This window comes from Rhipicephalus microplus, chromosome 6 (genome assembly GCF_043290135.1).
Source record: "Rhipicephalus microplus isolate Deutch F79 chromosome 6, USDA_Rmic, whole genome shotgun sequence".
Taxonomy (NCBI): domain Eukaryota; kingdom Metazoa; phylum Arthropoda; class Arachnida; order Ixodida; family Ixodidae; genus Rhipicephalus; species Rhipicephalus microplus.
The window spans coordinates 186989042-187014829 of record NC_134705.1 but is presented as its reverse complement, the minus strand read 5'-3'; the positions used below and the strand labels follow the sequence as shown (position 1 = coordinate 187014829).

The 25788-nt window shown below is 45.5% G+C and overlaps 1 protein-coding gene across 2 annotated transcripts in view; it reads right to left on the bottom strand.

Moving 5' to 3' along the window:
• LOC119166998 (uncharacterized) overlaps positions 1 to 25788 on the bottom strand; it is a 398724-nt gene that overhangs the window by 267550 nt on the left and 105386 nt on the right. For both annotated transcript variants that reach the window (XM_037418400.2, XM_075867251.1), the window contains 16 exons: positions 24512 to 24747; positions 23457 to 23762; positions 21646 to 21897; positions 20734 to 20857; positions 19796 to 20001; positions 19031 to 19186; positions 18162 to 18323; positions 16870 to 16992; positions 16067 to 16267; positions 14627 to 14776; positions 12333 to 12485; positions 11445 to 11579; positions 10425 to 10586; positions 9194 to 9393; positions 7185 to 7296; positions 5065 to 5289 (listed from right to left, as the gene is read on the bottom strand). In XM_037418400.2, the coding sequence (XP_037274297.2) occupies positions 5065 to 5289; positions 7185 to 7296; positions 9194 to 9393; positions 10425 to 10586; positions 11445 to 11579; positions 12333 to 12485; positions 14627 to 14776; positions 16067 to 16267; positions 16870 to 16992; positions 18162 to 18323; positions 19031 to 19186; positions 19796 to 20001; positions 20734 to 20857; positions 21646 to 21897; positions 23457 to 23762; positions 24512 to 24747 (2903 nt within the window). The remainder of the gene's footprint in view (positions 1 to 5064; positions 5290 to 7184; positions 7297 to 9193; positions 9394 to 10424; positions 10587 to 11444; positions 11580 to 12332; positions 12486 to 14626; positions 14777 to 16066; positions 16268 to 16869; positions 16993 to 18161; positions 18324 to 19030; positions 19187 to 19795; positions 20002 to 20733; positions 20858 to 21645; positions 21898 to 23456; positions 23763 to 24511; positions 24748 to 25788) is intronic.

Below are 25788 nucleotides of genomic sequence, written 5' to 3'. Positions count from 1 at the left end.
GGCCACCCTCACAGGTCTCCCCCCCCTCAAAATGTGAAGCCACCACTACACATCGCCTGCAGCGTCATGGTACAGTGTCAGCTGATCTGCGTGTCTCACACCGTGGCGACGACCCGTTTTGGGGTCCACTAGAACAAAGTCATTCTGTCCTACACGTCTCACTGCCCGAAAGGGACCGGAACGCCGGGGTGCAAGCTTCGAGGAGAAGCCCTTGGTGGCATCGCTGAGGGAGTGGCTTTCGAGCAGAACAAGATCACCCTCCCGTATTGTCAGTGGCCGCCTGTGCTGGTCGTAGCGAGTATTCTGGGCGCGCCACATGTGGTTTTGGTGTGTCCTGGAGAAGTCAAGCACCTCCTGCAGACACTTGGAGACCTCAGTAGCAAATGCACGGTATGCTGTTGCAGGAGGCTCCGCGTCATCTTTGGCCACAGCCTGTGTCCATGGAGTTCTCAGCTCCCGGCCATAACAGAGGAAGGCAGGCGTGTAGCCCGTGACAACGCTTTCAGCCGTGCGCATGGCCAGGGCTATTTCAGGGATGTGCTGGTCCCAGTCTTTGTGGTTGGAACAATAAGCCCTAAGGCACTGCTTGATAATGCCATTGTGGCGCTCCACCATTTGCCCGGCAGGGCGGTACGGAACAGTGTGTCGGTCTTGTATGCCCCAATGCTCAAGGAGGCCCTTCCACAACCTGCTTACAAACGGCTTTCCATTATCACTTGAAATGGAGACAGGTGTGCCATGTCTGCAAAAAACCTGGATCATGCAGGCCACCACACTCTTGCGGTTTGCTGCCCGCAATGGAAAAAGTTCAATGAACTTGGTAAACTTGTCAATCACCACGAGAAGGTACTTGTGGCGTCGAGGCGTCATAGGCAAGGGCCCAATTATGTCCACGCTGAGCTGTTCCATAGGGGCAGTGGCCCATTGACTGCTCATCAGCCCTTCTGGCTTCTGCCGGTGGGCTTTGGTGCGCTGACAAACCTGGCAGCATCGCACATACTTGGATATGTCCGAGCGCATACCCAGCCACACGAAATTCTGAGAAACGCGTTTGAGGGTCTTAAAAAAGCCGGAGTGGCCGCTAATCGGGTGGTCATGGCACAGTCGCAGGACCAAGTTGCAGAGATGGTTTGGTAGCCAAGGTACTTTCCTGTTCCCTCGGTGCTGTACAAGCAATCCACTCTCTTCCATCTCGGTCGTCTCCGCCAGGTCTTTTATCAAAGGTTGATCACTGTCAGTGGGCGGAAGCTTCCCTCCCTTCATCACAGTTCGTAGTTTTGACAGTATGGGGTCCTGCTCTTGTTCCTGGGCGAGGAGCCCTGCATCATTCAAGACAGTAGTGTCGTCCACTTCAGATGCTACAGCAGCTGCCTCAAAGCTGATTTGTGGGCTGGGCTCTGGAACAGCCATAGGGAACAGCGTCTCGTGTAGACTCGGGCTTGGAACTTCCTGGTGCTGAAGGGGAGCTCTGCTCAAGGCGTCGGCTGGCACATTTGCAAGACCCCGCCTGTGCTTGATTCTGCAGTTGAAACCTTGCAGCCGCAAAACCCAACGCTTTACACGTGGTGAGGCCTGGTCTGTGGTGAACATCCAGGATAGTGAGGAGTGATCACAGTGTACCTCAAACTCGGTGAACTCAAGGTATGGTCGGAACTTGTCCACTGCCCACACCACAGCCAGACACTCCCATTCTTGCACTGTATAGCGCTGCTCTGCCTCAGTGAGGACCCTGCTAATGAAGCTTATTGGACGCAGTTGAGCATCACTCTCGGCTGCCTGCAGAAGCAACGCTGCAATGCCGACTCCACTGGCGTCTGTTTCCACCACGAATGGTCTGTTGAGGTCCGGCAAGTTTACAACAACATCGTCGGCCAGGGACTGCTTAAGTGCTCTAAAGGCTTCCTCTTGCTGCAGCTCCCACCGCCAACGTTGCTTTTTCTTAAGGAGTTCTGTGAGTGGACGTGCAGTGATAGAAAACTGAGGTATGAACCCTCTGTAATAGCCTGCTAGTCCCAGGAAGGCCTGCAGCTGTTTGAGTGTTGTTGGTTGAGGATAGTCCAGCACCGCTCGCACTTTTTCCTTGTCCGGCCTACACTGCCCGGGCGATATTTCATGGCCAAGGAACTTAAGGTATTGACAGCACATGTGCACCTTCTCTGGGTTAATGGTCAGCTGTGCCGAACTTATCCGCTTCAACACCTCCCGAACATGCTCAAGATGATCCTCTAGGGTCTCCGAATACACCAGGACATCATCGAGAAACGCCATGGCAAACTGGTGATTAATTCCCTCCAGTAGTCGGTCCATCAGGGTCTGAAACGTGGCAGGACCTCCGGCAACTCCAAAGGGCATTCTCATAAACTCGAAGGTTCCCCGATGGCAAATGAACGCTGTCTTTGGAATATCTTGCTCTTGAACAGGGATTTGAAAAAAACCCTGTGAAAGATCAAAACTTGAGAACCACCTGGCTCGTCCCAGCTGTGCCAGCAACCAATCAGTCCTCGGCATGGGGTAGACTGGCACCTTAGTGCGTGCATTTAGCTGGCGGTAATCCACAGCCATGCGGTAGCCACCAGACTTCTTCTCAACCAGGACTGGAGCACTGGCATGCTGACTTTGGCTAGGGCGGATGAGGTTCTGTGCCAGCAGGTCTTGAATGCAGTTGTCCATGATGGCCTGCTTCTTGGAATTCACTGGTCGCAGTTTGCATCGAACAGGTGGGTTGTCTCCCGTGTCTATGCGATGCTCTGCCAGGGTTGTGCAGCCCGGAGTTGTGGTGAAGATTTCGCTGAACTCTTCTAAAATGTGTTTCATGCGTGGGTCTAGGTCCGACGAGTGGCCGGAAATGATCACATTGCAGGCTGCAGTCGCCTCCGGCACACTGGCACACACAGTGGCATCGCTCTCAGCAAAAATGCAGCGCAGATTGTCTCCAAAATCATCCACTGCCTCTGGCTGTTCCTTAACGGCCTTGACAAACGGCACAATTCTTTGTGGTTCTGTGCCGACAGTCCACCCACCAAGTGACACGTGCAGAGAGATGCCACTCACCGTCAGGAAATCCCTACCAAGGACAACGTCACGGCACAGGTCAGGAACGCACAAAAACTGCTGTCTGCGGCAACCGGCAGCCCACTCGATCTGGCACTTCAGAGACATGGTTGACTGCGACCAGCCTGATGCCAAACGCAGCACGCGTACGTCTGCCTTGGGTTTGGCTCCAGAAGCTTGGGCCGCCGCCGCGGCGTGCGGTCCGAAGAAGCTTACACTTGAGCCTGTATCTAGCAGGGCCTTGAACGTCGACGACCCGATACGGACGTCCATAAGGGGCTCTTTGCCACCGGCTGTGGTCGCTACTTGGTGCGCACTGCCGTAGGTGCCCGCCGGAGCAGCACCTACCGCCACTGGTTTCCCGGGCACTGTGCTTGCAGGTGACCCGATCGCTGGCACCGGAAGCAAACGGGTGGCCCCATTCGTCGACCCGTGGCACAGTTACGAGATATGTGGCTGAATCCACCACAGCGATGGCACTGCACACGCATTGCTCCACTCGCGGGCTCCTGCCGCGGCATCGGTCCTGGCCCGTAGGGTGAGAACGGAGGCGCTGTGTCGCACGAGTACTGCCGGTCCCGGCAGTACGACTGGTCTAGTGCAGCTGGATGCAGTGGCCAGTGATAAGTCGGCGGTGCCGGTGGGGCAGCAGCAAACGAAGCGAACGACACCGTCGCCATAGTGTTCGGCTGCGGCAGTGAGCAATGGTCGGGGGCCTGGCTAGGGCGGAACGCCAGATCTCTGACTACTTGGTTGCTCGGAAGTGGCGGTGGTCTGTACTGGAGGCGACGCCAAGCCCGCTCCATTAGGCCGTCGGCTGCCTTCGCCAACTCGGCGAGGTCGTTGTAGGTATGCCCCTCCGCCAAATCTTGCAACTGAGGGTGCATCTGCCTCAGTACGCGCTGCACCTTCTCGGCTTCGGAGACCTCTTCCCCGATGGGGTCGTAAAAAGTAGCGATCGCATATATAAACTCTTTCAAATTTTCTTCCGGGTGCTGCGTGCGCTGTTCGAGCTCCGCCTTCAGGCGACGCTTCGCGTCAATCGACGAGAACTCAGAGCGGAAGGCGGCGTTTAATTGCTCCCACGAGTCGAACCCGCGCACGAACCGCCACCACAACTTCGCGCCACCCTCGAGGGCAGCCGGTACCACGTGTGTCAGTCGCTTATCGGCGGCGACTCCCGTCACGAGGCAGAAGTTTTCCAAACGTTCGAGAAACTCCTCCGGCGACAGCAAGTCTCTAGCACCGGAGTAGCGGGGGAGGTGCGCAGCGGCGAGCCGAGGCGCAGAGTCGTCGGTGGCCCGAGGGGCCGCGCCAGTGTTAGCGGCCCCAGTCCATGCTCCCACGTGCGGAGCCGTGGGCAGCGGCGTCGCCATCACTCGATCGCGCTCCATGGCGGAGCCGTCGGTGCCCAGCAACAGCTCTTCAACGAGACCTTGGAGCCTAGGCATGTCGTCCGCTGCTGTTGTCGGGCCTGAAGCGATCCCGGACGAGCCCCCACTTGTCACGCGCTAACCCTAACTCGCACACCACACACTACGTCTTGCCACTCCTTCCCACCAGCCCGAACTCTCCCTTCCCCACACACGCAACCCCCACCATTCCAGTCCCAATGATGATGATGACGCCGTCACGTAGTGCCCTCTCTCGGCCAAGTCCCGATGATGATGACGCCGTCACGTAACGCCCTCTCTCGGCCACCCTCACACATGTTCACTATGGTTTGCCTAGAAAAACATAGACAGATGGCTAGTATTAATTGCACAGGGGCACTTCATCCTACTCGCAAAAGTATTTTTCACAGGCTCACGACGGTTACAAATGAACCTGGGTGACTTCATCATAGAAGTTGCACTTCAAGGCGGTACTGCTTCTGCGGTCCGTGTAGCAGAGCAGAATGTTCTATTTTGACGTTTTTGCTGCCACTTGCCGTAAAGACAATGAATTCGACTACACATATCTTTCTGTTTACTTGTGAACGTTTCACACGAGAAGCACATAAAGACAGCACACCTGGGTGACCTCTTCTCTGTACAGGTAGCACTTGGAGACGGTCTCAGAAACGATCGTAGTGGTCTCCATGACGGGCAAGAGGGCGCCGTAGCGGGCCACCAAGCCGGCCAGTCGTTCCTTTTCTTTCTTTGCTTCCTCGGGCTCCATACCCGGCACCAGGGACTCGAGCCGCTGGTTGAGCCAGTCCAGGTCGCCTCGACGAGCGTCGACCGTCTCGCAGATGTCCTTACGTGACAAGGACAAAGAAATTGACAGTTGAGTTTTAAAGTAGAGATTGAACGCCATTAGGTGAGGGGGAATGGGGCACACGCTTCACTGGTTTCTTTAATACACTGTGTAGTTTTTGAAACATCCAACATTTCATGTGCTTTTTGGGAGCAAGACTTTTTCTAAGCTGACAGAATAATCTGGAATGGAAACTGTATTCAAGAACGAACGTTTTGAATTCGTTTGAACAACAGTTATGGCATTATGAAATCCATGATTAAAATACCAGCTTGACATCAACACACTCATTAATGTTAAAGTTCATCATAAATTTTGTTCAGATGTATTTACAATATCCATTTTTGTTATGCTGCACACAGTTCTCATTCCATATTATTTTAATATGTGCTCCTTTACTTTACTCCTTTCTTAGTTGCAGAGAAAATGTCGCTCCCGCAAGAAAAGCACATAAAATGTTTGATAGTCTAAAGCAGTGGTTCTTAAATGGGGGTCCGCGAAGCCATTTCTATAATCCGCGAAACCCTCACCCGCGTTTTTCTTTAAGCGTGACTGTGCCGTATTGATGAACTGTCTAAAATAAAGTGATGTGGCACGTTCGCTTGATGCTTTTGGTAGCAATAAGAGGCACCTGTTTCACGCTCCAGTTGTGGTAATTTACCTACGTACCCCTCCGATCCATCTACTGCAAGGGGTCCCCCATCCCCCATCACTTCCACCAGTCCACAAAGGGTCCCCGACACATCCATGCCTAAGAACCACCGGTCTAAAACTACAAAATCCATTAAAAAAATAATTGCACAATTAAAAAAAAGCCCATGAATACGGACAAATTCTGCATGTTTCATCAAAATAAAGAAAATATTTTTTATTTTTATAAAAAAAAAAACCACGTAGGCCACGCTGGCTAACATGCAGCCTCAGTGCACAAGAAACAGCAGAAAAAAACAAAATTTATCTAGAGACAATTTTTAAACTAAGGTTTATGCCTTTGTAAGTTAATAAGGTAGCGAACGAATCTCAAAACAAAGGCTAAAGACACTTGCCGGTCTTAACGTTGCCATATTAGCGCAATGGATCGTCACAATGGTGACACCCCCAATAATTGGTTCCTCGTTCGACCACTGTTACTAACTTCAAGCTCCTGTCTCACTATTTGACAAGAAAATATAAAATTATCGTGCACTTTGTTGAGCCATGTAGACACTTCGATTTTTCATAACATATGCAGTTCTGCCCTTCTGAGTAACTTCCAATTTGTAAATCGAATTCCTGGTTCTTGCAGTCTGAAGAATCCAGCTTTTTTTCTTGAACCCAAGAACATTTATTGAAGTCCGTTAAGCCATTGTCCAGTTGCAGAATGATAGCAACCAGCAAGCAAACTACATAAGTAAACAGAACTAATAAAAAAATTTCAATGCACCACTGCATCTTTGTTTTCTTGTAGCCTGTTACATCACTCGCTCATGAAGGACACCGAGTGCCATCGCAACTGACTAAATCACTACATTGTTGCAAATGAGCATAGATGTAATGAATACGCATATAATGAGTTATAGCACACGTTCAAGAACCCCCGGTGGTCGAAATTTCCGGAGCCCTCCACTACGGCGTCTCTCATAATAATTTGGTGGTTTTGGGATGTTAAACCCCACATATCAATCAATATGATGAGTTATTGTATCGCAGAGGAAACGAGAGCTTGTGCAGTTATGGCATAACAGGCATACACTTACAACATATATCAGTAATTGGTAAAGCTGCTTTCACGTCATGTATGACTTTGTGAGAACGAGGTTCAACTGTACAGCACCGCAGCACTTGAAATGCAGTCAACTAAAGAAACAGAAGTTGGTTTATAATGTAACACCTCCACCAAGGCTATTGGCCCTCACCAAGAACTCGGTGCGCTGAGTCTCATAAGCCGAGGCCGAGCCGGTGTCGCTCTGCATGAGCTGCTCAATTCGCTGGTCCACTTGGTCCATCCAGGAAAGTAGACCGTTGAACCTGCACAGTGAGTTGGCTGTAGACCGCCACATTCACTGAACGACAAGGTGGCTCTCCTGTGATGCCCCTTGCTCGAAACATGGTAGTCGAGATGTTGTCTATCTTGATGTGTATCTTTGATGCTAGTGATATTTTCTCTGCAAGCTATACGTGCGGGGTAGTGTGTCTGTAAGTGTGTGCATGTGAGATGGCTGACATGCGCTAGGATACACGCCTGAAAAACTTATTTTGATCGTCCAGCTATGCAAGGAAGACAAGATAGTGGTTATGAAAAGATTATACTAAGATTCAATGTTTTAAGACATACTGCATGACTGAAAATGTTTGACTGTGGTCGCCAACACACAGGTCATCAAAGTTGGTGATCATATTGATTACTTTTTTTTAAGCTTGTGTGAATTTTAGGTTCAAAGCGAATTCGAAGTGAATGGTAATTTTGGTCGAATAATTTCGAATTGAATTTGAATGGTATGTATGACATAAAAAGGAAATACTTATCATGACTTAAGCCTGCACAGTAGTTCTTTTGATTGAAATAGGGCCTCCATGCAAATGCCATTTTTTTTTTCATTCAAAGGAAGTCGAAACAACCTTGAGTAGTAGTTTGGGTGGGATGAGAGTGATAACCTGTAAGATACTTAACGTTTTAAAATTTATTATACATAAAGCATATAAGTCGTCATAACAAGCTTAATGAAATGAAGAATTGAGTTGAGAGTAACACGTTTCTTTAAAGGGGGCCTGCAACACTTTTTCAAGTAGCCATGGAGCCAGTAAAGATGCTTGTTGCCTCACAAATTTACTGCCGCAAAATTACTAGAATCAGCCCAGTACGAGCGGAGTTCCAAAATTTGTCGCACGCTGCAATTGCATTCTCCCTTCTCGTTCTGACGAAAGAGTTCAGAGCTCAGTAGGGAAGAATGACAGGAGAAAGAAAAAAACATCACGAGTGCCTAGTGACCTTGAGCATTTTTTCTCCCTCTTTTTTCTTCGAATATGCGGCCTTTCAGTGCGATCGCACACATACTCATGGACAAGCGGCGGCCTCCCGCGGTGGCCCCGGTAACGACAAGCACGCCATTCTCAAATCAGCCAGTGGCTGTGACCAGAGCCGTATATTCTTTCTGGGCAGTGACAAGTGATTTTTGAGCTTGTAGTGCTATTTGCCGAGGAAAGAAAGTAATTTTTAGCTTTGAAAATTTATTGTGAATTGCAGGCTGCGTGCTGCGCTCTAATATGTGCCTCGTGTGTTCTCGGATAGCTTCGACTACCGATTGGCAGCGTTTTCCGACCATGCTCAGTGAGTGTTGCAGGGCCCCTTCAAATTTGAAGAGGAGCTTTGTGGCAAAGCAAATTTTTTCTGAATAAAAACTTTCACGGCGTAGCATTGCTACATTGCAGTGAAACCACCTTTACAAGCGGTTACATGCAGATTATTACTATACACCTATTCGTTCGTTGCGAATACTTCGATAACTTAAATCGATAACTTAAATTCAAATTGAAGCGAATTCGAATACTATACTATTTGTTAAAATATTCCCACAAGCCTACTTTTTTTCCTCGGTGTTTCAATGCATTCTTCCTCACAGTTTTCTGCCCAAATAGGTAAATTTTTCTGTGTAGAACAGAACCTACATCCTCATCATCCCAGTCTTTAGTACGAAACCCAGTTTTCAGTCTTCAGAACGAAACTCCAGTCCTCAGTACGAAACCAGACAACCAGACTAGCTATCACGCTACCCCATGCTGACCCAACAATAACACATTTACTTATGTCACTGAATCGAGTGCCCATCAAGCGAGATGGTCGATGTCATATGTCATGGTCTGTTTGCCAAAAGACTACTAGCAAGGAAGAGCCACAACAAATCCGAAAATGCTTGAATAGACTCACTTCTTGGAGTACTCGAGCCACTCGTCCTTGGGCACTTGCAGGATGCGGTTGGTGGTGACGATGCGTTCGTGCAGCACCCGGAACCGGCTCTGGCAGTCGGAGAGTGGTGCCTGGTGACTGGGGCACGACTGAGCCAGCTGCTGCATCTCCTCGAGGCAGTCCTGCAGGGTGCCCATCTCACGGGACTTGTTGAAGTACCCCTGCGAGTGCACACAAGCATGTGTAAGTCACCGTACAAACTACGACCGTCGTATAAAGAACATAGAAGTAAGAAAAATCAATGAATGATTACGAAGTATATCTTTGGTACACCGAGCCTGTGCTTTACCGGTAGCACTAGATCCCTTGCTGCCTATCTACACTAATCATGCAAACCATTCTGTGCGATGCGGCTCGCGATACAAAAGGCTAGGCGTGCAGACACGGACATAACCAAACGGAAAATGGACCGCACAAACGTCACTTACCATAAAAGTTCGAGTAAGCACCCCCTCCGATTTCAGTGTGAATTTGAAACTGCCATGTCACTCTGGAAAAGCGACCCCCCCCTTCCCCCACCACCCTGTACCCCAATGCCACACTAGTTCTGTCAATGGCCTGATTGAGTCTCGTCCAATCCTACTCACCACCAAATCAGTACATATCTGTGCCTGAAATTTGCCGGCAAAATGCAGTTGTTTTTTTTTTTTCGAGGATAGATATCACACTCTGGTTGGTGTAAAGCACCGGTGACGATTTTCAGGGTCTTGTGTGCAAAAGCACTGCCTTTTATATCTGTAATCCAAAATGGTACCTGTGATCACAGAGTTAGAAAAAATACAGGCCCCTGAGATTTGTGTCTGCTGCTTAGAAGGGTCGCATTAGCTCGTCACCAGAGGTGCTTCTACGCCATGTATTCCCGCAGTCTGGTCGCAATGCCTTTATGTTTTCGTTTTTCTGAGCTGTCATAATGCACCATGCCACCACGAGCGAGACAACTTTGGTGAAAGTCCATTTCTACATTGCTTTTTCTTTGTTTATCTTTTAGTTTGGTGAGAAAACATTATTGCTGCCATCTTAAATTTCAAGGCCGTTCTGAAAAAATCAAACCCCTCCACTTTACCAGCCATTTAATGGTTCTGAAGGGGGGCTTGCTTGGAATTTTATGGTAGATTCTTCTGCCATGATTTGCTACCACCTGGCAGCTTAACTTTCCTGCTGCTCTGAGATTCCATGCAAAACCACAACTCACTTCATGACGCGTCAGAATCACACGAAGGTTTCCGCCCTTGTCAATGAGCTTCTGTTCCTCATCCAGCTCCTTGTTCAGGGTGTCCATATTACGGTCAAACGATTCCCGGAGCTCCGAGAAGATTTCATCATCATTTAGCCGAGGCAGCTTCTGTTGCACGGCCTGCGAGACGGCAAAAGAGAGGACAACCTTGAAGCAGACCATGTGCTAACAACAGCCAACTACCGATAGTGTTGCAACATGGAGGCATTGATGAAAAAGAAATATGAATTTCATTGTGTCACTTCAGCACAAAGACTGAGATTTGAGAACTGTAACTATGTTGTGACTAAAACTGAAATGTCTCGATTTTCAGTTGCACGCTCAGGCTATAAAGGAATTCTGTGTTTTTTTGTGATTTCTGCATTCGAGAAGCTTTTCGTCTTGAGCTCTCAGAACTTAGAGGAGAAAAAAGAAACTGGGCTGCTGCCTTTCAGACCTTCTGAGATATAAGAGATAATATAAAACAATGTCTGTTTAACTAAAATGAAGTGGTTTACAGTTCCCCTAATGAATCGGACTTAAAAATACATGACGAGTTTATGCTGTTGATCTCTGTTTGTCAGCAAACTAACAGCGTGTCTCTCATAATCATATGGTGGTTTTGGGACGTTAAACCCCACATATCAATCAGCAAACTATTAGCATCAACAGCTATTAGATTATGGGCTCAATGAAAAAATATCGGCCCACACCTAGAAGAAGCCAAAGCCTCAGCACATAGCAAGGCGAACCTGTAACTGAATACCTAATATGAGATGCATGTAAATTTAACTATTCACGGCTATCTGCGAGTCCTTTGCCTCATAAGCCTTTGCTGTCCTCAATATCATGTTCCTATTAAAGGCTTAATCAGTGAAAAATGTTAACAAACGGCCCAAAGTAGCAAGGGAAGTTAACATTTTTGTAATCTTGAGTACTTTTCATAGTCTATTTTCATAATTTGTGGTAAAAGAATAAGAGATATGACTTGGCAGCTACCTTCCACTTCTCCTTAATGTGCTGAACTCTGGCCTCGATAGCCGGGTGGTCTTCAGGAGGCAAAGTGGCGAGAACGTCTTTGCTTGTCTGGACCACCCGCAGCAAGATGTGTTCGTAGGGCTTGCTGAAGAAGGCCTGCATTTGGGTGAAACAAGCATTCACTGTAACCCGTAATCCAATCAAAGTAAGGCATTTGACATACTGCACACAAGAGAAGGATTGAAGCGGATGCATTCGTCGTTTGCGAGAATTTGAAACAAATGTCAGAAATACGTTAAAAAACGCACGTCGGCGTAGAGGCTCAAGTCCAGTTTTGTAGCTGACGATCCCATAAATTAATAAAATTAAGCCAAGTGATTATTTTCAAGACAGAAAAATATCCTTGTTCTGCTCTGCAAGCCTCTAAGTGCTCCTCCATTTTGTACATTATTTTCTTTCATTCAAAGTAGTACACTATACACAAATTCAAGCAGTAATAGTGACTTTTCGGATCAAAACATTCACAGCTACGGGAGGACAGCAATTCCGAGTTGAAAGAAATGTTATATGTGGTTCAGTTCAAAAAAAAAAAGCTAGAGAAAAACAGCAGGATGGTTTAATAGTGTGCAATCGTTTTGTAGTTCACGAATGGCATGCAACAATTTCCTGAATCCCGTAGTGCATTTTTGTAAAATTCACAAGGGAATCTTTTCAACCCAGTGAAGAGTAGGAGGCTTGCTGTTCTTGTTCACAGTAATTCAATCGAAAGCACCAGAAAAGCTTCCTTTGCCTGAACTTGTTCTTTCGTTATTGCTAGTTTTTCTAACATGTTCTGTTACACTCCTCACTCTACTCTTGTGATACGTGGAAGAATCAACGGACACACGGAGAAATGAACGGGGGCCTCACCCTGGCAGCCTCGGGATCCCTCCTGTCGGACACGTGCATCTCCGCTTTGCCGAGCCAGTCCAGCGCTTTCTTCTCGGCATCGTTGATGTTCTCCCACCTGTTGGCTGCCTCTTGCAGGGCACGCTCCCACTGCTCGGCCAATGAGGCACAGTTCTGCGGTAGAGTACACGAGGCGGCACGCTCGTTACTGAAGCTTTGCCCCACAGAAGACTCCAAAAACGCATTCAAGAAGTACAGATGTGTGGTTGGAGTACTAGCACATTCATCTGGGAAAACATACATTGCAGCACTACAAGGTAGGCTTACTACTAAAACTGCAAGCAAGTGCTGCGATACCGCTAAGATGTACACTACAAGACATAGTAGTACGAGAAAACTGAAACACTGGCAGGTGTTTCTGGGAGCATGGAATGTTAAAATTTATGACAAAGTAACAAAGTTGTGTTTGAGAAACACCATGCAGTCAGCACTGAAATAAACTGGGACATGTAGCTAGGAATATATGTACACCTAAATACTGGAACACTTATACAGAAATACGTACTTACTGGAATATTTAAAGATGTGCTCATAGGTGCAGAGCAAATGTTACTTAAATATCAAAACATTTGTACTTCAAAGAATTTCGTTATACCCAAATGTGCCTATCTCCTTACACAAAACAACGATTGACTCATGTCAGAATCAGTAAAACCGACCAAACAGTTCAAATCACTCAATTAAGCCCGAACTGCAGATGCATTTACTACAATGCATGTCTATTGCAACAGGCACGCAAGTAAACAGAAAGCGAACACAGTAAGCTTGCACGAATAGTAAATTTTAGGGTCAAAGCGAATTTGAAGCAATGTTATTTGGTACAAATATTTGCAAATCAATTTTGAATAAAATTTCTATCACAAAAAAAAACAAAAAAAATACTAGCCATGAGCCTAGTAACCTGTGCAATATTTTTATTTTTTTTTCAGAAAAAAGCAAGGGCAAATTGCCATTCTTTTTGGGTCAAGGGAAGCGGAAGCCCCTTCGAATAGTAGCAGGATTTGAGTTATGGTAAATGCTAGTAATAATTTATAAAAAGAAAATATGTCACGTTTAAAAGTTTACTATACTTGCAGCATATAAGCTGGCATAACAAACATAAAAGAAGGAAGAATAAGCGTAAGCATACTAATATGTTCATTTAACTTTTAAGTGAGGCTTCATGGCAGTGCAGATTTTTCTTGGAAAGGTGTACTCACGGTAAACCACCTTCACAAAAGGTTACATACGGAATAACGTACATTTATTTGTCCACGTTGAATAATTCGAAATTTTTATATTTTAAATTTGAATCGAACCGAATTGCACACGATAATATATTCATTAGAATATAGAGGCGCTAGAATATTCGCACCGGCCTACAAAACAGGAGTGCAATCCTCAACTTTTTCAGTCCTGCATTCGTTAATACACATAGCATGGCTAGCTTGCACGTACTTAATAAATCCATAATTCTAGCGAACACCCACTATAGACTAGATAGAACCCCACAAAAAGCCGCCGAGTCTCCGCAGCCCTTTTTCCGTCGTCCTCCATCCGTGAGATTGTACATTGTGAAAATAAAGGTTTGATTTGATTTCAAAAAAACAACCTAGGACATACTGGACAAGCAGTTGTCAAGTGTGGTTTTGTGTAGTCTGTAGTTTACATTTGCTATAATTACGAATTTATCAAGTTTTGATAAGGTTACGCTGTACTGCCGTGTCAACAAGTTGTGTACCACAAAGATGATGACAATGTTTGTTTGGTGCTTTGTGGCGCAAGGGCCATTTCATGGCCAAAGAGCACCAGTTCATGGTACTAGAGATGTGGACAATGATTGAGATAAGCGGCTGTATAAGGGCCTTAAAATTTCTAGCACTAAGGCGAGTAAAAACATAAAAGTAATAAAATCGTGACCATCTCATGAAATGTGTGTAGTGTCAATGGGTGATGAAAGTTTGTGATAGTAAAAACCGTGGTGGACATGTATGGCACTAGGACAAGTGCCTCGATCATTCACACCCTTGCGTCCAAGGGCCACAAGGCTGGTGCTTTGTTGAATGTAGCCACCGCAGCAGAGACCTCTCCGGAGAGATCATGCTACGAAACGCCAGGGTATACGATGTGAAAGGTATGAACGTCTCTCAAAAAAGCCAACGAAGGTTTGTGTGTGAAAAGTGGTTCCCTACCAACGAACATTGCAGGGTGAAGTGGTGTCTGTTGTCGCTGTGTGTACCACAAAAAAATCAAATCGGCACTTCAACGACATATACCTGGAAGCGATCGTTGAGCTGCGCCATCCTGGCATCCACACGGGACGTGTCCAGACCAGGGCAGGCTCCAACTTCTTCCCTTATCTCCCGGTGCGTCTTGTTCTTGGTCGTCAGAAGCGCCCTCATCGGAGTCAGTTGAGAGAAGAATGCCTGCAGACATGTGGAACGCGAGGTCGCTTGACTGGTGTCCTTCGATTGTGCGGCACTTCATTATCACAAATGTTCCGGACTGCCTATTTCGAGTTAGCCACTAGAGCTAAAGAAACCCAAAATGTCCCCGCGCTACACACGAGCGAATGTAATGCCAATGCATTACAGCATTCTATCGGCCCGTATTCGTTCATTGACATGGCTTTACCTGAACATCATTAAAACACAGTAGCGTGATGGAGAGCGTAGTACTATCAACTGCACTAAACACACGCAATGCTACTTCTATTCCTTGTGTCACGCGACGAAGTCACACAGCGCAGCAGCTCCTGCTATCCCACCCTAATACAATAGACTCCCAATAAACTAGGCTTGTGCGAATAGTGAATTTTAGGCTGAAAGTGAATTCGAAGTGACTAGCGATTTGGCCGAACAATTTCAAATCAAATTCGAATACTACATATATTGCACATTATAACCAAAAAAGGGGACATTTGTCATGATCTAACTAACCTGCACAATTTTTTTTAATTGAAACAATACCTGTGCAAATGTAATCTTTTTTTTCTTCAAATGAAGTGAAAACAACTTTGTATAGTAGCAGAACTTGACTTCCGTAGAATGCAAGTGATAACCAGTAAAGTAGGTTAAATTTTAAATTTGCTATACTTTGAGCATATAAGTTAGTACAACAAGCTTTTAAACTTAAAAAAATGAACTGATGTGAGGATAATATTTTAATTTAACCTTGAAGAGGGGCTTTGTGCCAGTGTGAATTCTCCCTGAATACATGTTTTCACGGCTTAGCACTAATGCACCGCAGTAGAACCCCTTTTACAAAAAAAATGCAAACTAACATATACCTCGCTAGATGCTTTCCTAGCTCAGTACCGGTACGCTGCAGCTAAACCATTTTTACAGGGGGTTACATGTGGAACAATGTACATTTATTCGTTCGATTTGAAAACTTCAAAATTTTCTTCAGTTTAAATTTGATTAGAAGCGAATTCGAATACTCTATTATTCATTCGAATGTTCGAAGCATACGAGTATTTGTACAAGCCTGGAATAGATGGAAATCTTCTAAATGAGACTGCTGCTTAAATGAAACAACTGTCTCTGATATGATTGGTTTCGTATTCATATTCTGCACACCCGTTCGTCGCTGTTTTTCTGTATTAACCCGCACACCTCTTTCACGCTTTCATGCATCTAGCACAGCTTTAGCAGTCTTCCATTAAGAGACCACCATTTTTTTCTTACTAGTCTAGATGGCAGACCACTCCCTACCCTGTGCTTCTCAAGCTGCTCCTGCACCAGAGTCTGCGTGTTCGGCACAGCGTAAGTAGCAATGGCATCCTCCGCCTTGTCGAGCCAGCGGTCTAGGCGATCCAGGTCGGCGTCCAGGGCACGCACCAGGGACGTCACTTGGGTCACAGTGCAAAGCCGCTGAGAGCAACGCGCTTCCACGCGAACCTGGTTTTCTTTTTCCTGCAAAAGAGCAGAAACTTGCACACATGTAGCATCTACACAACTTGAGCAACAACACTTTTAGCAAGTTGTTAAAGCCTAGAAAGAGCTTCTTGCCAGGTTAGTTGGATTACGACACTAACACTGTGGATTATGTGCCAGAAAACATAAACGACGTACGTAGAGTAGAAAAGACAGGATGTACAAAAAACGCGAGTGTGCTTCAACGTTTCGTTCTTATTCTAAGCACTCTCTATTGACCGGTCGCCAAAAAAGAATGTGAACTTCGATGGTAAATTCTTAATCAGCAACTGCACTAAAGGAAAGAAGCCCAGGAAAGAGAACAAAAGAACTGACAAAACTTCTCTCATATTGTAGGTATCCGGCAAAAAAAAAAAAATGACATTCTCCTGAAAGGGGGAAAAAAATATGCTGCAATTCTTTCATGTCCATAAGACTGAGGATTTTGTACTAAAGCATGCTCTGCATCGCGAAATCGTTCGACACTGCAGTGGCAGAGCACCCAAAAAAGAAAAAGAATTAGAAAAAAATTCAGATCAGCAAACTACGCTCAATCATTTGCAATCAGAGCAAAAACAAAGAAAAGGCGGACAGACACGCACCTTTTTCATGTCAGCCATCATCTTGTCAACTTCTGTACGGCTTAGGTCTCGAACCAAGACCTGGGCCGTCCTGGACAAGGCTTTGTACTGCGACCTCTGTTCTTCCATGGTGGCCTGGAATCTCTGTCGCGTTGGGAAAAGAGAACACATCATTAGCATTAATACCGAAGCGCTTTTGTCTAGTTACTGATAAGTCCATGAGAAACGTGACCTGCATAATCATGTTGAAACTTTGGATGAATTTCTTCGTCTCACAATTCGGCTAGCTTAAATATTTCGAGTTAATTCATCCTGGTCGCATTATGACATTACGTTTGAAAGGAAGTGAATGTCTCCAATCCCGCATGAATTTATTTCCTTGCTTCTATTCACGTGTTTATTGTAACAGTGTAAAACCAAACATCAACAAAAAACTGAGAAGCAAATCACATTTTAATAATAATATCTGGAGTTCAACATCCCAAAACCACTACATGATTGTGAAAACAAATGAAACTTCATTTGCTGTCGTCACCTCAGTGGAATTCCTCATGTCTTCTTGTTGAAAATTGACACCCATTGCTGTCAACAGGCAAGATTTAGCCTTTAGTGAAACAGCTCTAGCAGACAGGACTTGTCTCATGAAGCTGGCCCATTCAGTCGACAACTTTTCTAATCAGCTGAACGGTCAACGGGCAAGATAGTAGAAAATGTGCAGTTCTGCTGTTGAGATAACTCTTGCTGTCCAATCGGAGCAGCATTTGAATTGGATTGGGGCATCCTGCTTCTGTCTATGACCACCGCAAGTTGTCCTCTTGCACATGCACTTTTATCTACACCAGCACAACACAAAGACCACCAAGACACAGCAGCTCTACGGCAGGCTGTGACATCACTACCCTTTGTTTTCAAAGCACAGTATCGTAGGAAAAAAAAGCAAATTTTCGGTGCCTAAGCAATTACACTCAGACCTCATTATAATGAAATAACATCTTACTCGAAAATAAGTTCGTTATATCTGAAAACTTGTTGTAAAGGTATGTATATTCCCAATAAAACATCTATTGCAGGACTACTTCTCATTTACTTTGTTGTGACCGATACTTCATTATATACAAGATTGTTATATCAGGATTTCTTATTTACTTTGTTATGACCGATACTTCATTATATCCGGGATCATTAGATCAGGGTTCGAGTGTACGTACTCTCAATTATTAACATCTATTTGTTACTTCCTCGAATGGCCGCCACCGTGAGCTTCCTTCCCTGGACTGCCTGTTCCAAAAACTTGTTGGTGCAGTTGAGCGTACCTTCAGATCCTCAGCGTGTTGTTCCAGGGAAGGCACGTCACAAGGCACGTGGGCAGTGAGGAGGTGCTCGGCCTGCTGCATCCAGTGCTTGAGGTTGTCCAGGCCTGTCTGGAACTGCTGAGATGCACGCAGTGACTCGCCGCTGCTCATGAACGGATGCATCTGCATTGCAAAGATGGGCGGAAGTTACGTCAAACGTAGCGGATTTTGTGGCCATTTACAGCCGCATACCGTAGCCACCGTCACAAACCAGCACTGCAAGCTATGTATGCCCTGTTTGTATACAAATAAATTAGGTAACATTCTAATGCAAAGCTCTACTGTAGTAATGCCTCCCTCCAATGGCAAGTATTTATTCTTTCATCCACTTTATATTCTTTTATCCTACAGTTTTCGCACTTCCATTAGATATAAAAATTACTTCCTATATGTTTTCCTTAGCTTCATATCCCTCAATGGCTCCCCCTTACCATTATGTCAAGCGCATAATTCTCAATCTCCAGTGTTTAGGGAGACATTTTACAATAAGTACCTGGGGTCGTGGAATCACCCGTTGATTCTTTCTATATAACCCTGGTCACTTATAAAAGACACATGCTTTCCAGCAAGCCTTCAGTGTGTTTGACATGTCTTTTTGACAAGTTTTATGACAACCATCTAGTGTGTCTCCTAGTAGAAAATAATGCTTTTAAAATTGCCACCAATGCTTTTTTCAAGCGAGCAATGGCAAGTGACGACAAAAGAGTTAGTGCACATCACATCCATTGCATTATTATTGTCTTTAGGCACTGTAAATATGTGAAAAGCTCAGGAGTCCCAATTCACCAATGCCTGCACTTCTCACAAGTGATATCGCAGATGGCAAGTACCTGTGGATACAGTGAGTCCCACCGCTGCTTGATCGACTGGACCTGGGCTCTGATGGTCGATGCGATATCATCTCGGCAGGTTGCACTCAGGTAGTCTCCTGACTCAACGACACTCTTCTTCTTTTCGTTCCAAGCGGGCAGGTCTTGGAAGAACTCCTGTACGATAAACAGACTATTATTAAAAGACCCAGCCATTCGGCCATCATTCGATGCCTGTCAATCAAAGGCACCAAAGCTACAGTGATGCTACCATAGCAGAGGGCTTTTAATCACTATTGAATACTTCGAACTCCTTACATAATTTGCAATTGACAGGCACAAATGCACCAACACCACCCGTGGGAATCACAACCGTGACCTTATGCCTGACACCAAAATGTCATGGTTGATGAGTCACTCTGGCAAGTCCACTAAATTTAAATGTAGCCTGTTAACAGAAAGACTACCAGCTAATGACATAATACTAAAAAGAAATGAAATATGTTATCAGTGCTCAAACAGTGGGAGGATTAAAGTAGAAAAAAACACAATCTTGAATGTAGTCGATTGCATGAAGTTTATAGAACTTACATAACAAGATACCTGGTTAATGCTAGCTACTGGTTCTGTTGCCAGCAGTTGACAAGAAATGAATGTAATCGGAGGTAATTAAATGTAACCCTAATGCACCTCTCTACATTTACTACCAAAGTGACACCAAATTATTCAGTCATAGACAGACAAGATCTCGAAAATTAAGATGAATTTGTGTTTCTGAGCAATTACCTGTTTCTGAACAAGGCTGGACTGAAGCGCGATTTCGGCTTGATCCAGCCACTGGACCATGGGTCCATAGAGAGCGTCGTACTTCTGCCACTGGGCCACAACCTCGCTGAGAATGTTGCCGGAGGTGCGTAGTCGAGCCGACAGCTTGGTCCAGTGGTCATGGACGTCACCCAGGAACCTGGCCTGGTCGTCGACCTCTTGAAATCCTGAAAAAAGGGAGATTCGTGACAGCATTGGGAAATGACAGGACACTAAGGACGTTATGTCACCCTGACCTACTCAGTCCTTTGTGCTCAAAGAGTAGAAGCGACTCATAAGACGAAAGAGGAGAGGCGAAGGTGATCACAAAGGGTGCATGAACAAGTAGTAGAGTATCGGTCAAGCTTGTATGTTAAAGGGATTATAAATCACCCTTCGTGCTTGGTGAAAAACACAATATGCGAAGATCAGGCACAGCTATGAATGACCACTCAGCGAAATCTTTGTGTCATGCACGGCAACAAGAGTTTAGAAGAGGTTCGCGGAGTTGCCATTTTCTGGGGCACCATCTTTTTATACAGAGGCCTGTGTTCAGTCTCTTCATAGCTACCGAAACCTGCTGTTCGACGCTAAACAAGAAATAGTATGCTATTGGCTAACAGCCAACAAGATTCAAGAGCGGTGTTTGGATCAGACGCGCTTCTTGCCACATAGTATCATCACATACCAGCTCTGCACTCTGTAGTCTGCTCACATTACATAGTAGCCCCACTACCACACAGGGGAACCTTAGCAGTGTGAAAACATGAGCCAATACTTTGTCTTGATCCATTGAATTGAACTGAACTGAACTTCCTATTTAAATAAACTAGCTTTCTACACGGCACAAAATCAGTTGTGTAGGCTGCCGTCACGCAGCAAATCGGCGGGTACAATGCTAAAGAGAAGGAACAACTAACCGAGGGCTGATCCCCTCTGGCACATGTCCAGGGCCTCCTGGAGCTCTCTGAAGAGGCGGTCGAACTGCTGGAACACCTGGTCCCTCTCCAAGAGGTCTCTGTGCCTCCTCAGCAGCTCTTCAACCTGCACAGCAAAGTCACATGGTTGCAGCAATCTGCACAAATCAAACAGCCGGAGTGGTAGCAACATTCTCCAAGTACCTATATAGGAACACATATGCCATCTGCAGGTTTTCTCACCATACCAGATTGACCAATCTGGATATGCCACAAGGAAGCACAATGGCGGCCAGACTATTATGTAGTGTAGAAAAGAAGAAAGCAGTTATGACTACGTTATCAAGCTCAACATTGTAACCAATATTAATAGTGTTTAATTACTGCCTCACAACCCTAACTGAGCATCTCATCGTCATCATCTTCTCCCGTTTTTCCCATGTACACTGCTGGACAATGGCATCTTCCTATGTACAACACCCCTTGTCTAGTGCGAGCTGATTCCACATCATGCCTCCAAATTTCTAAATTTCATAGCTCCACCTAACCCTTTGTTGTTCTTAGCCAAGCTTCCCAAGCATTGAACACTTTAACTGACCATCAGTTATGTGTAGTGCTTATGACATAACCTGCCAAAGAACAAGTAATTAAAGGTTAATCGCTTATTTTCTGTTACTACTCTCACAAGTCTTATTTGTTATTATTGGCTGGCACAAAGGTAAGCCTTTTTAACTGCTGTGCCACAAGGGATCCATCAAACTAGCGACGCGATGCCAGCATCAACCTTCGAGTCCAAGGGCAATTAAACGCAAACGATTAACTAATAGAAGCATGACAGATGCACTGCATGAAGCTAGTTAGAAAAGTGTGTACCTATCTGTTCGATTATCATCGCAACAAACCACTTGTACACACCTGAGGGCGTGATCCGTGCTTCTGTTCCAGTTGGGCGACGTGCTGCTCGACGGACCGCACGAGCGCCATCAGTGCGAGCTTGCGCCGCTCCATCTCCAGCAGCAGCTGGCGCTTGCAGACAAGCGAGGACAAGGCTTCGAGTCGCTGCTCGATGTCGGCCAAGTGTTCCGGGGCCGCGGTGGCGACGACAGTGGGTGACGATTTCTGATCGGCCAGCCACTTCTTCACTTCGTCCAGGTCGCTCAGAATAGACTGCGATTCGGCAAAGAAAAGTACACTTACGTGAGTTGCTGGACAAATTGTAGATGCAGGGAAGATATGCAGAATAACGAGAGAGACAACTAGGCACCAGGTAATTGTGGGCAGGGTTCACCGGATAGAGTATGCTAAAGAAAGAGAATTTTTTTGAGGGACTCATTTTTTTGTTACGCCTGTGTCACACGGGTACTTTTGTTGTGATCGCACCTGATCAGGATCAAATTTCTTGACCATGATTGGCTAACTTGGGCAAGCTGCTGAAGGCAGCCAATCACTGCTGAGAAATTTGATTCCAATCGGGTATAATCATGATAAGCAGTGCACTGGTAATAAATAAACACAACCAATGAATCCAACAGAGAGTTAGGCCAAGGCAGGGACGGCATCAAAAGGGATGCCAGCGGGAGGGAGAGTTTTCTCAGAGATTTCTGCTTGCCCACCTTTGCCCCCCCCCCCCCCCCCCGAGCAAACATATTCAGAACAAAGTGCATAAGTTCCCAAAGCCCCTGCCTCCTTGTTGAACGAACTTACCTGTCATGGGTGCCCCCCCCCTAAATAACCCTGGCGACGTTCCTGAAGCAAGAAAAGCATACACGCATTAATTGCTGTCCATAACTTTATTGTAGTGATTGCGATGTAAACTTGAATGAACTAAAGTGAAAGAAAAAAATCACCTCTTCCACCAGTGAATCCGAACCCACAACCTTTTCATTACACATCCAATGCTCTGCTAGTTGAGCTATAACGGAGGGTGCTTCCCTATCCATTTTGTTCGGTATTTCCATAGTGTAATCCTTGGAAGAGTTAGCCAGCACCATTCGTAATTCAGAGGTTGTATGTTTGAATACCAGGGAAAAAAAAGGGCAATCATTCATCCACCTTAAGTCATTTAAATTTGTGCCACAATTACTACACTACAGTTATAGACAATTAATGGTTCCTATGCTTTCCTTGGCTTACATGTCTGTTGAATTCGTTTGATTGAGTCTAACAAAGATGAAGTACAGAGGGACAGAATGCTAGATAACAAAATATATGCTGAATATTCTTAAAATCATGTAGGAACATGCTACTATTTATCACATGCATGATTAAAAAGAGATGTCATTCGCAATGGTCATCATAAAACTGAATGGGATGCTAATGTAGAAAACAGTACTAAAATAAACATGGAATAAGATATAAGAAATGACAAAAAGTAAGTTTGAAAACTGTGAACCTTTTCTTTTGTAAGTATATTTGTTGACTGGCTACTCTGTAGTTATGTCAACAGCTATTGTGAGTTGCTGGTGATCAAGCATCAACCAATAAGGAAGTTCTGGTTGGTTCTGATAAAGCATCCTGCATATGTATCAAGATCAGCCATATTGTATAACAATTAAGCTACTGCAATCCTGACAGAAACAATTCTCAAAATTGGTAATCAACAGAAATGGTGAAACAATACAGATCACCTACACATGTTCTTGTGAGAATGCTACTGAGGCAAACCTAATAGCTGCAGGCAAAGTTACTGTATTGACCACATTGACTGCATTGACCCATATTTTCACCTGGTGTTCAGCCAGCTTGGCAGCTACGGTGGCAGCATCCATCTGTCCCAAAGCGAGCTTGTCATTGCGAAGCCTTTCCTCGGTCTGCGCCAGCCACTCTGCGACTTGAGCCAGCCGGCCCGGAAGGGCGGCGTCTAGCCGCTTGCGCCACTGCGCCAGTCCGGACTCGACCGCACGCCAGCGCGATTCCATGAGTGGCCACGCTTGGCTCAGCACTACAGTGCTGTCAGCCCTGGCTGCACGACGTCCCAGCCTGGCATAGAGTTCACGGTGCCCGTCCAAGTCTCGGCACAGGTTCAGATAGCTCTGAAAGGATGACACGAAGACGTTTGCTGGTTTCAGCCAAAAAACTTCGATATTCAAAACCTCTCCCTGGTGACGTGGGTCAATAAATGTGACGTGGGTCAATAAATGTGACGTGGGTCAATAAACTCAAAAGAGTACGCTGTCCAGACTTCGGTGATGATAACATATTCAAAAGGCTGCTTCATCAGGTTCCAATGTAAATTTCGGTACACAACAGTAGAAAGTGTTTCGCTGCACCAATTGTTGAAATAATTTGTTAATGAAGGTGCATGAAAAAATCGGGCTGTCCTGGTAACATGCAACCAAATAGAGGAAGCCACCGTAAAGACAAGCTTCCCCTTTGCCATGGCTAGCCTCTGCAAGCAATGTACTTTGCCTGCATTCTCCCACATGCTGGAGCCAAGAAATTATTTTGTGTTTACATGACAAGCCCTTCCTGCGTCTCAGTTTTTTCTCTTTCTGTTTACTTCAAGGTGCACTTTTAGTGATTGCATAGAGCATCCTGCCTTTGACAATCACCCGTTTTACATCCCACGGTCACACACACGTTTAGAGCAAAGCCCTGTTCCTCGCTCAAAGCATAACTTCCACTATAGAAAGAGGCATGCACTTCTCCAATCGAAATTTCGACCAGAGAGCCTATTCATGCTCGGCAGACCCGATTGCCCATTTTCTGACGAACACAACAAGCTTGTTAATTAGCAGCAGTCAAACCTGAAGGTCTCTTTACTATGGCTGTCCTTTCCTACCTGGTATTCTTCTCGGAGGTTGGTGAGTGGTTTCTGGAGGATCTGCAAGGTGGTCTCGGCCCGCTTGAGGAAGGACTCGAGCACAGAGAGGTCATCCTGTGCCGGGGCGGCCGACGTCGGCGAAGAGACGGTGGGCGAGAGGGGCTGCTCCGTGGCATATGTGCCAGGGTACTTGTGCAGGAACTGGGCCACATAAGTCATCACAGACCTCTCGTCCGGCTGGGGAACGTCCACGTCTGCAAGATGGCACAAATAGGACACAGATTGTCAATAACACAGTTCAGCCTTAACATAGCTATGGACGGGTCTCAGTAATTACAAACAGGGTTAATTACACATGACTGTGGCTCAAAATACACTTTATAAAAAAGAGGAACAGAAGAGAAGAAATCTATGTGGCTGTATATCTACTTTTTGATGTTTTTGTGCATACCTTTTCATCTGTACCTTTTCACGTCACAGTATTATGAACGTGAACATACCGAACTGTCGGACATAATGTTATAAAGCATAGAATAGTCCTCACAGATCTCATACCAACATGTTACTGAAGTATGTAGCAAGTTTCACACATACTAAAAGTCTCTTCATGTGACATGATACCCTACTTCAATACAGCAAGGCTCAACTGAATACAATGTTGCACTACTATACATACAGTTGCCCAGCCTTCATGCAAACGTCCCTTAACTAACAGGAAAGTGAACAACTGGGCAAGTTGGCTGAAATTCACATTATGAACAGTGGGAAAAAAATATGTATAATTCCAAAAGTAATCAATGTTGGAACTAATTGTGACCGATAAGGGAAGGTGGGGGGCATTTCGACTGGAAGAAAGAGCAGACACAACTAAATCTATCAAGCTGCACATAGAGACAGTCATAATATAGAAACCCTTAATTGCAAGCAATGAACAGGTTCTTACTTTGAACGTTCAAGCTAGCCATGACTAATATTGTGTCTAATTACTTCCCCAATGACACCTGAACTCTCTCTTAGACAATGAATGGTTGTCCTTTATAAACAATATTGTTATATTCTTTGAGCAAATATGCATGAGACCACCTTGGTTTACATTTCCTGCAGTGAAACACGAGCTGCACACACACTGATTGATTGATTGATTGATTGATTGATTGATTGATTGATTGATATGAGGGGTCTAACGTCCCAAAACCAGCATATGATTATGAGAGACGTCGTAGTGGAGGGCTCCGAAAATGTTGACAACTTGGGGTTCTTCAACGTGCACCCAAATATCAGCACACAGGCCTACA